A 16025-nucleotide genomic window follows, 5' to 3' on the forward strand; every position below is an offset into this window, starting at 1 on the left:
GGATTCGAACCAGGGACTGTAGTAACGCCTCTTGCACTGAGATGCAGTGCCTTAGACTGCTGTGTGTGTGTGTGTGTGTGTGAACTATTTAACTGTGCTAGAATGCTTAAGGCCACTAAAATGTTAAATATCGGTGGCAAGGAAAATATTGGCTTTCGAGATCGGCCAAAAATGTCATATCGTGCATCACTAAAATGAACCTTTATAAATATTTCACGGACGATTAGCTTAGACCAAGTTTATTCACCGATTGGGTCAATACAGCTGCATAAGACGCTCTTTACCAGACGCTCTTTTCCTCCCATAGGATCCCTGATGGCTAACGATAACATATCCAGACACAATGTAAACGTTATACATTCCCCTCTCTCCCTCAGTGACATGAAGAAGTATATTTAATATTTTCAGAACTCAACACCGTAGAAATGATTGCATCACAATACCAGGCAGCCATTGCGAGTGAACCCATGAGTTTACCAGTCAAATTACCAGGGTTAGAGGTTACAAGCCCATTCTATTCATTGTTTGCCTCAACACCTTGCTTGTTTCAGCAAGGAGCAACAGAATTTCAAGTTAAACCATGTAATTGCAGAAACGAACTCAACTGGGCAAATTCTGGGTGTTTTTTTGTTGTTGTAAAACGGTTCTGATGGTTATTTTACGGTCTTCATCCATAACCTTTGGTTAAATGGTAATTATGCCAGCCCTAGCATTAGCACAGTATACATGATCCCAATTTTAGCTCCAAGATGCTGGCTTTTTGAAAAGCCGCAATAGTAGATTGTGCTGATTTTATTGGTGCATTGAACCATGTTGCGTGCCATAGTTTAAACACTTCATGGATAATGCTAAAACGATGACAGCATATCTGAATTCCACCATCTTCATGCAACTTCGCCATTCTGCAGAAAATATTAGAAAGTATTGTTGTGGGAGAAAGCTTTGCCTACAGTAAAGTTCAAAAGAAATTATGAAGAGGGACATGCATAGCATTCGGAAAGTATTCAGACCCGTTCCCTTTTTCCCCATTTTGTTACAGCCTTATTCTAAAATGGATTAAAAACACATTTTTCCTCATCATTCTACACACAATACCCCATAATGACAAAGAGAAAACAGGTTTGTATTTATTTTTGCAAATTTATTAAAAAATAAAATAAAATCCTTATTTTACATAAGTATTCAGACCCTTGGCTATGAGACTCTGAATTGAGCTCTGGTGCATTCTGATTCCATCGATCATCCTTGAGATGTTTCTACAACTTGATTGGAGTCCACCGGTGGCCTCCATTCGTTCATAAATGGAAGAAATTTGGAACCATCATGACTCTTCCTAGAGCTGGCCACCCGGCCAAACTGAGCAGTCTGGGAGAAGGGCCTTGGTAAGTGAGGTGACCAAGAACCCGATGGTCACTCTGACAGAGCTCCAGAGTTCCTCTGTGGAGATGGGAGAACCTTCCAGAAGGACAACCAGCTCTGCAACACCCCAACAATCAGGCCTTTATGGTAGTGGCCAGACGGAAGACACTCCTCAGTACAAGATTCTCTGGTCTGAGGAAACCAAGGTTGAACTCTTTGACCTGAATGCCTAGCGTCACGTCTGAAGGAAACCTGGCACCATCCCTACAGTGAATCATGGTAGTGGCAGCATCATGCTGTGGGGATGTTTTTCAGTGGCAGGGACTGGGAGACTAGTCAGGATTGAGGGAAAGATGAACGGAGCAAAGTACAGCGAGATCCTTGATGAAAACCTGCTCCAGAACGCTCAGGACCTCAAACTGGGGCGACGGTTCACTTTCCAACAGGACAGCAATCCTTAGCCACTCCTGCGTTGTCTTTTCTGTGTGCTTCGGGACAAGTCTGAATGTCCATGAGTGGCCCGGACTTGAACCCAATCGAACATCTCTGGAGAGACCTGAAAATAGCTGTGCCCTTACGCTCCCCATCCAACCTGATAGAGCTTGAGAGGATCTGCAGAGAAGAATGGGAGAAACTCCCCAAATACAGGTGTACCAAGCTTGTAGCGTCATACCCAAGAACACTCGAGGCTGTAATCGCTGCCAAAGGTGCTTCGACAAAGTACTGAGTAAAGGGTCTGAATACTTATGTAAATGTGATATTTCAGTTTATTTTTAATACATTTGCAAAAATGTCAACCTGTTTTTGCTTTGTCATTATGGGGTATTCTGTTTTTAGAATAAGGCTTTAATGTAACAAAATGTGGAAAGTCAAGGGGTCTGAATACTTCCCGAATTCGCTGTATATGGAATGGCATGCTTTCTAGAATAGATATCAGCTTTTTTTTTTTTTATCTATTTTTATTTCTTGTTTCCTACTTAGCAAACGCAACTTTGGGATAAGTTACCTGTCCCAGGACCGTGGAGGTGTGGAAGTGTATATCTCTCTCCTTTCTGACTGGGATTTAGAAGCTGCTTTTGTCAGTGCAGCTAAACCTTATCTACAGCTCAAGATGGACATTAATCTCTCCGAAGACAGTAAGCTGAAGTTCACTTGTATAACCATTTTAGGTCATTTAGTGAAAGCCAATCTGTTTATTTTTTATCTCTGTTTGTGTTCCTTTGGGTCACCACTTTAAGAACTAGTTCAGTCGTTGATTTGGTGTGTGTGTGTGTGTGTGTGTGTGTGTGTGTGGGAGATTTCAGTATTAGCCTTATTGTTCTGTATATTTTTGGGGGATATGTGTTAAATTATGCTGAACAAAAATATAAACACAACATGGTTTCATGAGCTGAAATAAAAGATTCCAGAAATGTTCCATATGCACAAAAACCTTATTGCTCTCAAATTTTGGGCACAAATTTGTTTACATCCCTATTAGTGAGCATTTCTCCTCTGCCAAGATAATCCATCCACCTGACCGGTGTGGCATATCAAGAAACTGATTAAACAGCATGATCATTGGGTGCACCTTGTGCTGGGGACAAAAGGACACTCAAAAATGTGCAGTTTTGTCACACAACACAATGCTACAGATGTCTCAACTTTTGAGGGAGCATGCATTTGGCATGCTGACTGCAGGAATGTCCACCAGAGCTGTTGCCAGAACATTGAACGTTAATATGCCATCTCCAATGTTGTTTTAGAGAATTTAGCAGTACGTCCAACTGGCCTCACAACTGTAGACCACGTGTAACCACGCCAGCCCAGGACCTCCACATCTGGCTCTTCACCTGTGGGATCGTCTGAAACCAGCCACCTGGACAGCTAATGAAACTGAGGGTTTGCACAGCCAAAGAATTTCTGCTCAACTGTCAAACTGTCTCGGGGAAGCTCATCCGTCTGTCTGCCACATGCCTGGTACAGTTGAAACTGGGATTCATCAGTGAAGAGCACACTTCTCCAGCAAGCCAGTGGCCATCGAAGGAGAGCATTTGCCCACAAGTCAGTTACAACGCCAAATTGCAGTCCGGTCAAGACCCTGGTGAGGACGATGTTGTGTTGGCGAGCGGTTTGCTGATGTGAATGTTGTGAATAGAGTGCCCCATGGTTGGGTAATGGTATGTGTTGGCATAAGCTACGGACAACGAACACTTGCATTTTTATCAATGGCAATTTTAATGCACAGATACTGTGACGAGATCCTCTGAGGCCCATTTTGGTGCCATTCATCCACTACCATCACCTCGTGTTTCGGCATGATAATGCACGATCCCATGCCGCAAGTAACTGTACATAATTCCTGGAAGTTGAACATGTCCCACTTCTTCCATGTCCTGCATGCTCACCAGACATGTCACCCATTGAGCATGTTTGGGATGCTCTGAATCAACGTGTACAGCACCGTATTCCAGTTCACGCCAATATCCAGCAACTTCGCACAACAATTGAAGAAGAGTCGGACAACATTCCACATGCCACAATCAACAGCCTGAATAACTCTATGTGAAGGAGAGGTCGCGCTGCATGAGGCAAATGGTGGTCACACCAGATACTGACTTATTTTCTGATCCACGCCCCCCTTTTTTTTTCTTTTTTTTTTTAAGGTATTTGTGACCAACAAATACATATCTGTATTCCCAGTCATGTGAAATCTATAGATTAGGTCCTAATTTATTTCAATTGACTGATTTTATATTTGAACTAACTCAGTAAAATCTTTGCAATTGTAGTTTGTACAGAGCATCTGTTCCTCGCTAACTTTTTTTGTAATTTAATTGTGGGCCTCTCCTTCATACAGTTCCATTGATTGATCACCTTGTTTTTTTTCCACTTTCTTATTCCCTTAAGGTCCCGTTATGGAAGACTGGGACATAATAAGCCCCAAAGATGTGATTGGTTCTGACCAGCTTCCTGGGGATAGGAGGTCCGTGGCTGCTGCCGCCCTTCCCTTCACCCAGTCCCTACTCTCCCAGGTTACTGATGATGCTCTCACTCTTCACCCTGTCAGACACATTTTTTACCAGCCAGTGCTGCCTTGAGTCAGGTCCTTCTGCTAATGCTAAATATGTCCACTAGGTTAGTGTTGCTTACAATGACCCACCTGGGATTCAATCTCTCGCTGTCTGTCTCTGTGTTCAGATGATGGGTCGAACGCTGTCTAGAGTACAGCAGGCCTTGAGCTGGTCGTATGGGGAGGAGGTGAAGCCTTTCAAGCCCCCTCTGAGCGATGCCGAGTTCCACAGTTACCTCAACGGCCAGGGCCAGCTGTCCCGGCCAGAGGAACTGAGGCTACGTATCTATCATGGTGGGGTGGAGCCCTCTCTACGTAAGGTAATTGTACATTCGCTGAGAGATTTCAACAGCAAGTCTGCTACCGGAAAGCTCTTTTAAACCTCAATACCAGACAGTTTCACAAATATAATTGAAATTGCTTAAATATCAAATTACATAGGGCCGAATCCTAACTTGAGTGTGTGTAACTTAGACTTTCCCCTATCCTTGCAATGATGTTAATGGGAGATTTGAGTTGCGATTGAGAAGGGCTTATGGTCTCAAACATTGACGGGAAGTTTACTTATGTCTTTAGATGTTAATAATTTCCCAAAATGTGGATAAGATGTGGGAATAGAGCATTTGGGTGTATCCTTGTTGTACTTTGGAATCTAAACATACTATCTATGTAGGTCATTCAATGTGGACAAGAATAAATGGCACAAAGAAATGCCATTTGGCGATAGGAGAGCTATATTTTTATATTACTGTGTTGTATGAACGCAGAGATTTTAGAGAGATCATGTATGTCAAAAACCCTTTCCTCTGTGCCCAGGTTGTCTGGCGATACCTCCTGAACGTGTACCCCGATGGGCTGACCGGTCAGGAGAGAATGGACTACATGAAGAGCAAGACTAGGGAGTATGACCAACTGAAGGGGGAGTGGTCAGCGAGGGCCAGTCCAGAGGACCTGGAGTTCATCAGGGGCAATGTACTGAAGGACGTCCTGAGGACCGACCGGGCCCATCCCTATTACGCAGGCTCCGAGGACAGCCCCCACCTCACTGCTCTCACCGACCTGCTCACCACCTTTGCCATTACACATCCACAGGTGTGGGGATCTATTTTTTTTAGTTTTGCTTTCTTTTTAAATTCCTTGACATGCTAAGGAGTGTGGTGTTAAGTTCAGTGAACAAATGATATGCTCAACACTGGTGTTTGGCATCTTCGATTCTGTGTATTTGCTATTGAGTGAGTTATGATTTGTAAACTCAGTTGTTGGTGTTCATATGTCAGGGCTCCAGACTTCGACCATTTAGTCGCATCTTGCGACCCTTTGATTTGGCTGTGCGAGTTATATTTGTAATTGGTCGCATTGATGCGATCTGTACATTCTACATGCTCACCTCACTCTAAACATCCTATTTTTTTTTTAAGCTACTAAAATCATGATTTGGTCAAACAGTAATGTGCATTATCCTCATGATTCCGGTAATGAAAGTCTCTGCCCTGTGCCTGTTTCGCTGGGGCCTTCTGCTGTGGTTAGCGAGCCACGCACTCCCTCTCCCCCACACTCTGGGAGAAAAACATTTGTTCTGATTGTAGGCTATAACATTTCAATTACTCTTGTCACTGTTGAAAAGAAGAGATTATCAGCTTTCTGTAGGTACAATTTGTAGTTCTTGACTCTTAATATTGAGCTATATAGCAACTATTTTACAACCAAGATATTTGAAATGGCTTTATGATATGTAGCGTGCTAAATGATCATCGGCCATTGTGTGTGGAGGCCTAATTGCAATGTTTTTTTAGGACATTGCATTTACTATTAGATTAGGGATCGTTCGGTGGGGGGGATTCAGCATGCTTTTGTGACACAGTCGATGCCGTGCAGGGCTATGGGCCAGAAGGTTGAGGGTTCGCCGACCACCACATATGAGCTCACGATCCCTGCCCATTTCATTATAGTACGGTCAGAGCCGGCTGCAGACAATAATCAGCTAGGGGGGCATCAGATTTTTCACATTTACTTGATATATTTATGATATAAAATATTCAACAAATCTTCCACCAACCGGTTTCTGTGCCACTGCACCACGCAACCAATAAGCAAAGAATAGGGCGCTTCAACATCATGGTTTGCGTTTTTAACAACACAATGAAATACTGTTGTGCTCGACAAAGAGTAAATACATCCCTCCTGACCTTGTATCGAAGGCTTAGCTTGACAATCTCCTAATGTCCTAACTTTTTTATGGTTTTTTCCATTCATCAAATGGATGTTGCCCATTGCGCTGTTTGGATGCTGGAATTCTATTAAGAGTGGACGACCGTGCGCAAGTATCCTACAGGAGATTTTCGAATTCTAATCAGATAAAAACACTAACTGGTTGTGTTTATGCTGCATATGAAAGGCCATGCATTTTAAAAGTTAAATGACAAATATTTAGGCAATATTGAAGCGTCAGGTTCTAAGTGCACGAGGAATAGCCTCTCGGATCGTTGAGGAAGCAGAGCGTGCATTAAGCTTTCCTGAATCACTGGGCCTGCTGGAACCATATGTGGCCACATTATTATAGGACACCTTGGGAGAATGATGAACCACAACAGAGAGCACGTCTCAGTATCAGAAGCAAAAATACAGCCAGACTGGCCTGCTACTGTGCCTTTCTTGTCCTTTAAGGCTTTGGCTCGTGAGACTCCTTTGAAATAAATCTTAATCACCAAAGCGTCATTAAAAGATCAACTTTGGCAGCAGCAAAACAGTGAGCGGACATCCCTTGTGCATTATTTTAACCAGCTCATTATTATTATTTTGGACGTGCTTAAATCCCCCTCCATATATGCCCATCATGAAACGAGAAATTAGATGATGCCAGTGCAGTGACATTTTTTAATTTTTTATCATTTCTTTTTTAGAAACATTTCATTTACTTTAATGTAACAGCTGCTTGTTTTCCATTTCACTTGATTAAAAACCAAGCCCTCAGTAGGCTAATCTTACCCTACTATAATGGAGTCTGGTTCAACAGCAATATGTCGTCGGGTGTCTTTCTTTTATCCTGGCATTGTAGCCTATCCATAAAAGGTGTTTAAATGGTCCATTCCTGGGAGTGCCTTGAATTGAAAATATACTGCACATTCTAAAACATGCCTACCTGCATACTTCATTTTGCTTCATGTGTCGATCCTCGTTTCCAAAGAGTGCCTCTCCTCCGGGTTACCAAAGACACGCTCCTCCAAACGTATTTCAATTATTCAGTCCTATAACCTGTCGAGTAGACCCACAACTGATCCAAATGGTTGCCTTGGATAGATGCAGTTAATTCGGAATGAAATATTCAAATCACAGGTCTTTAGCACCATTATTCAAATGACATTCACTGCATTTTACAGCATAGAGTAGAATTTTGTACTCATTTTTAAACAATAATGCAATTATTCAATGCATTCTGCTGTTGTAGGCTAGTCTCGGTAGGATAAATGTGTTGTCCCTAAACAAGTTCAATAGGGGAGCTTTTTGAGCAGCGTGTATCATGTTCTTTCATGCACATTGACGCACCTGGCCTCTCCACTGCCTATCAGCTATTCCTCTTTGTTCTTGTGGATTTATATTGAAAATTGGTGCAGCTTTGAATGATTTTGTGTGGTACGATTACTGGTTAGCCGATTTGCAGATCTGGACAAACAACCCACCTTCCACTAATATCATGTGGGTATTATGTTTAGCGTTGGCGATCTAGCTAATGTGTTTTGAGTTTCCACTTACTCAGGTGGTGAAATAGCCCCAAATAAATTAGCATATGATATTAATGCACATAAAGATGTTAGCAAATGTATCTCTATTGAACAAAATACAATTCTGGACACCTATTTTAACAGTAAAATATAAGAAAAATAGCCTAATTGTCAACACAATTTATAACAAACACTGGGTTAGGTTGCACATCAAAATATCTTGAATCATGCATTCCTGCATGGACATGTTTAGATGAAACAACTTATTTCTTGAATATCATCTCAGTAGTCTAATTACACCTCGTAATCATTCACAGTGCTTTATTAAAACTGGGCTGGTGCCATCAACTGAAAAAGTTAGTTGCACCAGGGAGAAATGTTTGTCTGTAGCCCTGTATATTTTTGCTGGGTTTAATTTATCTGAAATTCTTTGTTTTGTAGGTATCGTACTGCCAAGGCATGAGTGATATTGCTTCTCCGATACTTGCCGTCATGGACAATGAGGCACATGCATTCATCTGTTTCTGTGGCATCATGAAACGCCTAGAGGGCAACTTCCGTCCGGATGGCCATTTCATGTCCGTCAAGTTCCAGCATCTGAAGCTTCTACTGCAGTACTCAGACCCCGAGTTCTACTGTTATTTGGTGTCCCGCGGAGCTGATGACCTGTTCTTCTGTTACCGCTGGCTGCTCTTGGAACTCAAACGGGAGTTTGCCTTCGACGATGCCCTGAGGATGCTGGAGGTCACCTGGAGCTCCCTGCCCCCTGACCCTCCCGAAACAGAAGTGGAGCTTCTTGGGCCGCCGCTAGAAACAGACCAAACCATAGTGACATGTGAGAGTGGTGTTGAAAAGAGGCCCGCCATTACAGGGGATGCTGGAAATGAAGGGGAGCTGAAAGAGAAGCAGCGGAGAAGACACATGTTGAGGCCCTCAAGAGAGGAGGCAGATGGGGGGAGAAAGATCAACATGGAGGAAGGAGAGAGGGAGGACAGAATAGCCAGAAGAGAGGGTGAGGGGAACTTTGACATGCCTTACGTGGGAAAGGAGAAGGCTCACAACAACGTGCCTGTTCCTTCCTTCGAGAAACAGACCAGCTTTGGCGAGTTCAAGTACTACAGTGCACGGAACAAAGACAGCTTTGATTTCGAGGAGAGAGACCCACCAGTGGGTCCTGTTGAGATGGAAGCCGCCTCACACCCAGGGGAGAGGGCGCCTCTTATAAAGGACATTGACAAGTCTTCCAGCCCAGATACAGAGGAGAGGAGCTCCCCAAATGGACAAATAGCCTCTCCGGTCTCCTCGTTTCCTCCTGGTCTGCCAAACTGGAAAAACATTTCCTCTCTGTCTCCAGGCTCCACTCCCTCCCCCTCAAGTTGGAGAGTTGCCTCCCCGGACACCCCGTCACCAAAGTTCACCTCTCCCATTTTACCCAACAGAAGGATGGCGGTGCCGAATGGAACTGGAGCCAACTCACCCGCTACCCCCACAGGGAGGTCCTTAGTTTCCTCTCCGCTGTTGTCTCGAGCGTTGCTCTCCTCGCCAATTTTGTCCTTTGGGAGAGCTCTACCTTCGCTGCCCGTCGGACCGGTGAACAAGTCCTTTTCTAGTAACCTTCAATCTCCTTGCAGCAGAGCTTTCAGCACTGCGCCCCACACTCCAAATTCAACCAAACCAGAGAATACCACCATCAAACCTTGTTCCCTGCCACCTCCTCAAGAGTTTGGCAAAGGAAATCCTTTCATGTTGTTCCTGTGCCTGTCGATCCTGCTGGAGCATCGAGACCACATTATAACTAACGGCTTTGATTACAACGAGCTGGCTATGCACTTTGACCGCCTTGTTCGTAGACACAATCTGGGCAGGGTGCTGCAGCGCGCCAAGGCCTTGTTTGCGGACTACCTGCAGAGTGAGGTATGGGACTCGGAGGAAGGGGATGAGGTCAGCTCGGATTCGCCCACCACAGTCACTGCTGCTCTGTATTCCCCGCCCCCCTCTGCCACCAGGCTTCTTTTTACCCCTTTGTCATCCCCACAACCATCCTCCCCAAACTCCACCTATAACCTGGCTGACACCATACCTTCCCCTTCACCTATCTCCCTCTCTCCATCCTCTTGACTTCTGTCACTATATCCCCAACACACTTGCATTACACAGATTTGAAATGTTGTGTATTTTTTTATTTATTTCACCTTTATTTAACCAGGTAGGCCAGTTGAGAACAAGTTTTCATTTACACCTGCAACCTGGCCAAGATCAAGCAAAGCAGTGCGACACAAACAACAGAGTTACACGTGGAATAAACAAACGTACAGTCAATAACACAGTAGAAAAGTCTATATACAGTGTGTGCAAATGAAGTAAGATTAGGGAGGTAAGGCAATAATTAGGCCATAGTGGTGAAATAATTACAATTCAGCAATTAAACACTGGAGTGATAGATGATGATAGAAGATGAATGTGCAAGTAGAGATACTGGGGATCAAAGGAGCAAAAAAGAAATTAACAATATTGGGATTAGGTAGTTGGGTGGGCTATTTACAGATGGGCTGTGTATAGGTGCAATGATCTGTACGCTGCTCTGACAGCTGATGCTTTAAGTCAGTGAGGGAGATATGACTCCAGCTTCAGTGATTTTTGCAATTCGTTCCAGTCATTGGCAGCAGAGAACTGGAAGGAAAGCCGGCCAAAGGTGGTGTTGGCTTTGGGATGACCAGTGAGATATACCTGCTGGAGCGCGTGCTACGGGTGGGTGTTATTATGGTGACCAGTGAGCTGAGATAAGGCGGAGCTAAACCTAGAAAAGCCTTATAGATGACCTGGAGCCAGTGGGTTTGGCGACGAATATGAAGCGAGGGCCAGCTAACGAGAGTATACAGGTCGCAATGGTGGGTAGTATATGGGGCTTTGGTGACAAAACGGATGGCACTGTGATAGACTGCATCCAATTTGCTGAGTAGAGTGTTGGAGGCTATTTTGTAGATGACATCGCCGAAGTCAAGGATCGGTAGGATAGTCAGTTTTACGAGGGTATGTTTGGCAGCATGAGTGAAGGATGCTTTGTTGCGAAATAGGAAGCCGATTCTAGATTTAATTTTGGATTGGAGATGCTTAATGTGAGTCTGGAAGGAGAGTTTACAATCTAACCAGACACCTAGGTATTCTAAGTCAGAACCGTCCAGAGTAGTGATGCTAGACGGGCAGGCAGGTGCGGGCAGCGATCGTTTGAAGAGCATGCATTTAGTTTTACTTGCATTTAAGAGCAGTTGAAGGCCACGGAAGGAGAGTTGTATGGCATTGAAGCTCGTCTGGAGGTTAGTTAACACAATGTCCACAAGAAAGGCCAGAAGTATACAGAATGGTGTCGTATGCGTAGAGGTGGATCAGAGAATCACCAGCAGCAAGAGCGACATCATTGATGTATACAGAGAAAAGAGTCGGCCCGAGAACTGAACCCTGTGGCACCCACATAGATTGCCAGAGGTCCGGACAACAGGCCCTCCGATTTGACACACTGAACTCTCGCTGAGAAGTAGAATTATGAATGAATTGACCAGATAGTCAAATCAATTTATGAAGAATTGACCAGATAGTACTGGCGTACTCTAGCCATTTGTCCCATTATCTTTGCTCATCTCATTTAGTTCTCCACCCATACCAGACTTGACTGGAAAGTTAATGCTGATAGTTTTCCCTGCTGTCAGTATTGCTCTTCTCTCCATTTCCTATAATAAACAAGTCCTCACGCTTCCATCAAGTTTTCACTGTTTCACAATGTTCTATTTTTGCCTTCTCTTTTAGTTACAGGGATAATTAAATGTTTCAAACACATTTCTTTATTTCTTATGAGGTCCCAGGGCTAGACACATTTATCACATGTTGCCCACAGGTAACTTTGTTTAGAACCTTATGGATAAGCCAGAATTGTGTCTTCTTGACCAAAGATCTGTAGTTGTGTGATCACACTGCTAAGAACCAACACTGCCACTTTGCTAGTCTTGACTTCATTAACGGCAGTGTGTGTGGTTACTGGTTCAAGCCCCTCTATTCCCTGACTTGGCTGCAGTTGGAGGGAGCAGTGGGCACTTGCCATTGGAACTATAGAAAAATATGAATGAGTCATGTGATTCCCTTAAATGCCTTCTTCTTGAGAATATGTAAAATATGCCTGTATTTGACCGTACATCATAGTGATTATGAGGACATAACTGAGTTTTGTAAATGTTATATTCATCGGTCATAATTGCATACTGTTGATCACCTCAGGTGTCATTACCTTTTCTATCAAAATCATTTCAGTTCTCTATATCATTTTGTGTTGTAAGGTCACATTTTCAGTATCAAGGTGAGATTAAGTTCTTTCCAAATAAACTATGAAGTATGGTGTGCTGTATAGGATTCTGAACGGCAAGAAAAGTTATATTGGGAGAGGCCTTTTCTGAAATTAATGGGTTTCAGTACTGTAGTTTCATGGCCAGTTTCTGCATTTGCTCTCAATTGACTTTGTTTGCTTTTAGATCGCATATAACTGCTATGAACTGAACTTTATATTAAGGGGAATGTTTTACTATTCAGGGGTTTAATGAATCAATGGATCATTCAGTCGATCAAACTGTTTAATATGTCACATTGCACAAATTATGCATTTGTCCTGATCATGTATGGCTCTGTGATCATAGGGGATGGATACATTGTACATAGCTACTATATGGTGCTAAAATATTTCATTAGAGTAGGATTTATCATGGCTGTAGGAGAATGGTTATAAATATATGTAAACATGAATAATAAGGATTATGTTAGTCTAGAATTTATTGATCGGTCGAGCTGTACTCTGAAGCAAAACATTTCGCTGTGAATGATATTGCCCGCTTTCAGCAGGGCCCAACATTGTGGAACGTCCAGATATAAATATATTATGTAGAACAAAAATGCCTCTGACATGTAGAATAATGTTGGATTCATGGAAAAGCCTCATATACAAAAAGTACACATCAGGAATAGATTTAAAAAAATATATATATATGAGCTCTTTCAAAGTCTTGGGAGTCACATTCAGCTCTTTTCATTACATTTCTCTCTGCAATGTTCCACAATGTTTGCCCATTGAATATTACCCTGGTATCATGTGCAGTAGCCATGGAAATGGGGTGAAAGTGCATCTATCTCCAAATGTTATCGTGCACAAGTAGCATTGATTTAGTTTGTTTTTGTGTGAGCTTGATACTAATCTTAATTGAGTCTTTTTGGCAGAGTAAATCATCTTCATATTGAACAGCTTGTGCATAGCCATTAAGGTTGGTTATCACAAGGCAAATGTATGCCTTTGTGCGACCTACCAAAACCACAGGGTCCTTTTTGAAACATTTTTGTAGGAGTACTTTTTATTTAACCAGGTTTAAGTGCTATGTATCAGACAAGGGCAATGAGAAGGGGGGGGGGTTGATATCAGTTTAAATGCCAACCCAGCACAAAATGCCTTCATCAGGTGAAGTAGTACATCTAGCTGAAGGTGTAGAAATGACATGTGGAAGACAGGCCAGAAAATGGGTTGAGTTGGTGTCTCTAAGTATATTTAAGCAATAAGGCCACAGGATGTGGTATATTAGCCATATTCCACAAACCCCTGAGGTGCCTTATTGCTATTATAAACTGGTTACCTTCATAAATTGAACAGTAAACAAGTATTTTTGCATCATACTGTGGGATATTGTCTGATGTACACAGGGCTGAAATGCTGTTTCAGCCAACCAGCATCCAGGACCCAAACTACCCAGTTTATAATGTCTATTTCAGTGTGAAATCCAATGTCGGAGTGGACTTGTTGCTGGCATGCTGGACACATTTTGAAATGGATCATCATCTCGTAATACACCATGCCTAATGTGAATGATCACATATTGGAAGAAGACGTGGACACATTTTCATGAACACTAAGTGATCGTATTGTCTGTCATTTGGATTTTAAAACGTATTAATATAGCAGGTGTAGATGGTGTCATGGATAATGCCCAAACTGAATATTTTAATGAACCAGAAAACATAATCATGATGCCCATCTGCATTAGTCCTATGTGGGAGAAAACATATTTTATGATAAATGTAATTGCTTTGCATTTTCTCTCAAGTGTTCTATTTTCCTGCCTTTTGATTCTCCCTTCTGAGTGCAATATTTGTTGCAATATGCTGAACTCCTGCATTTGCATGGTACATTTTTTCCCCTCCCAACAGCATTGACCATATTTCTAACACTTTGATAATGTTAATTTCATCTGAGGTTGTAGAAAGATATGAAAATCAGGATTTTTGGGGGGGAACTGGACCAGGCCTTTCTAACAAGGATCAAAAGTTGTTGTCCTGGATTTGGTGTCCTTATGATTTCAAGTGATATGATTATTTGTTTTTGTATGATAGTGTTATAAAGCCTGTTTAAACATTTACCCCTTGAAAAAACTTGCTGGACTGAAATGCTAGCAATATGCGTATTTGTACAATAAACAAATGCAATATTTTACTTGTTTATTTCTTACTTGATATATGCACAAAACAGTAAACATGACTGACTAATGCAAAATTGACCCCTAAAAATATTATACTTTCAACAAGCTTGCACTAGATTACACATACTAACAGAGAGAAAGGGTCAGATGAATTCTTTCCAGAACCATAGGCCTAGATTTTCTTCCACTATATGAAGACAATAGCTAGATTTTCATCCACTTGTATATCGATTTTCAAGTGAATTATCTAATATTCGCTCAAAATGATATGTACATTTTACCGGCAGATGTGTGTATTTGTTATTGAGTTTCCATCCATGTACAGGGGCATGACTAGAAGTACTCCAATTTGAGCAGCAGCAGCTGAAAAATGAGCTACAAATATTGAAATTTACATGGTTTTTAGAGTGAAGTACATCGGAAAAAAGCAAAAGAAAACTGCAAGACTGAATAGGAGAAAAAACAAGCAACAAACAAAGAAGATAGGCTTTTGAAAAATAACTATTTTTCATAAAATTGTAGTTATCTTAGCAAGCTGAATTGTTTACCAGTTGCTAAGCAGTTGCTAGGGACTCTTTTGGAAGAAGCTAGCTAGCTAACGAAGAACAACAAAGAATATCTAGTTAACAGAAGAAAAGAAAGAGAAAATCAGGACAGAAGAAAAAGGATATCAAAGTGAAACAGTTCTCTAAAGACACAAGAGACAATAATACAAGAAACAACACTTCTGTAGCTTGTCAACTATGTGTCTGTCTATCCCTTTTCTCTCCTCTCTGCACAGGCCATACAAACGCTTCACACCGCGTGGCCGCTGCCACTCTAACCTGGTGGTCCCAGCGCGCACGACCCACATGGAGTTCCAGGTCTCCGGCAGCCTCTGGAACTGCCGGTCTGCAGCCAACAAGGCTGAGTTCATCTCAGCCTATGCTACCCTCCAGTCCCTAGACTTCCTGGCGCTGACGGAAACATGGATTACCACAGATAACACTGCTACTCCTACTGCTCTCTCTTCGTCTGCCCACGTGTTCTCGCATACCCCTAGAGCATCGAGCCAGCGGGGTGGTGGCACTGGAATCCTCATCTCTCCCAAGTGGACATTCTCTCTTTCTCCCCTGACCCATCTGTCTATCTCCTCATTTGAATTCCATGCTGTCACAGTTACCAGCCCTTTCAAGCTTAACATCCTTATCATTTATCGCCCTCCAGGTTCCCTTGGAGAGTTCATCAATGAGCTTGACGCCTTGATAAGTTCCTTTCCTGAGGATGGCTCACCTCTCACAGTTCTGGGTGACTTTAACCTCCCCACGTCTACCTTTGACTCATTCCTCTGCCTCCTTCTTTCCACTCCTCTCCTCTTTTGACCTCACCCTCTCACCTTCCCCCCCTACTCACAAG

The 16025-nt window shown here is 42.6% G+C and overlaps 1 protein-coding gene across 1 annotated transcript in view; it reads left to right on the forward strand.

The window, feature by feature from the left end:
• The window catches only part of LOC106572217 (TBC1 domain family member 25), a 30499-nt gene extending 15855 nt beyond the window's left edge, over positions 1 to 14644 (forward strand). Inside the window, exons 3-7 of the mRNA XM_014146207.3 lie at positions 2341 to 2495; positions 4249 to 4373; positions 4540 to 4731; positions 5228 to 5503; positions 8572 to 14644. Of these exons, the coding sequence (XP_014001682.3) occupies positions 2341 to 2495; positions 4249 to 4373; positions 4540 to 4731; positions 5228 to 5503; positions 8572 to 10248 (2425 nt within the window). The 3' untranslated portion in view covers positions 10249 to 14644. The remainder of the gene's footprint in view (positions 1 to 2340; positions 2496 to 4248; positions 4374 to 4539; positions 4732 to 5227; positions 5504 to 8571) is intronic.
• The last annotated feature ends 1381 nt before the right edge of the window (positions 14645 to 16025 follow it).

This window comes from Salmo salar, chromosome 15 (assembly GCF_965601325.2).
Source record: "Salmo salar chromosome 15, fSalSal1, whole genome shotgun sequence".
In the NCBI taxonomy this organism is placed as follows: Eukaryota; Metazoa; Chordata; class Actinopteri; order Salmoniformes; family Salmonidae; genus Salmo; species Salmo salar.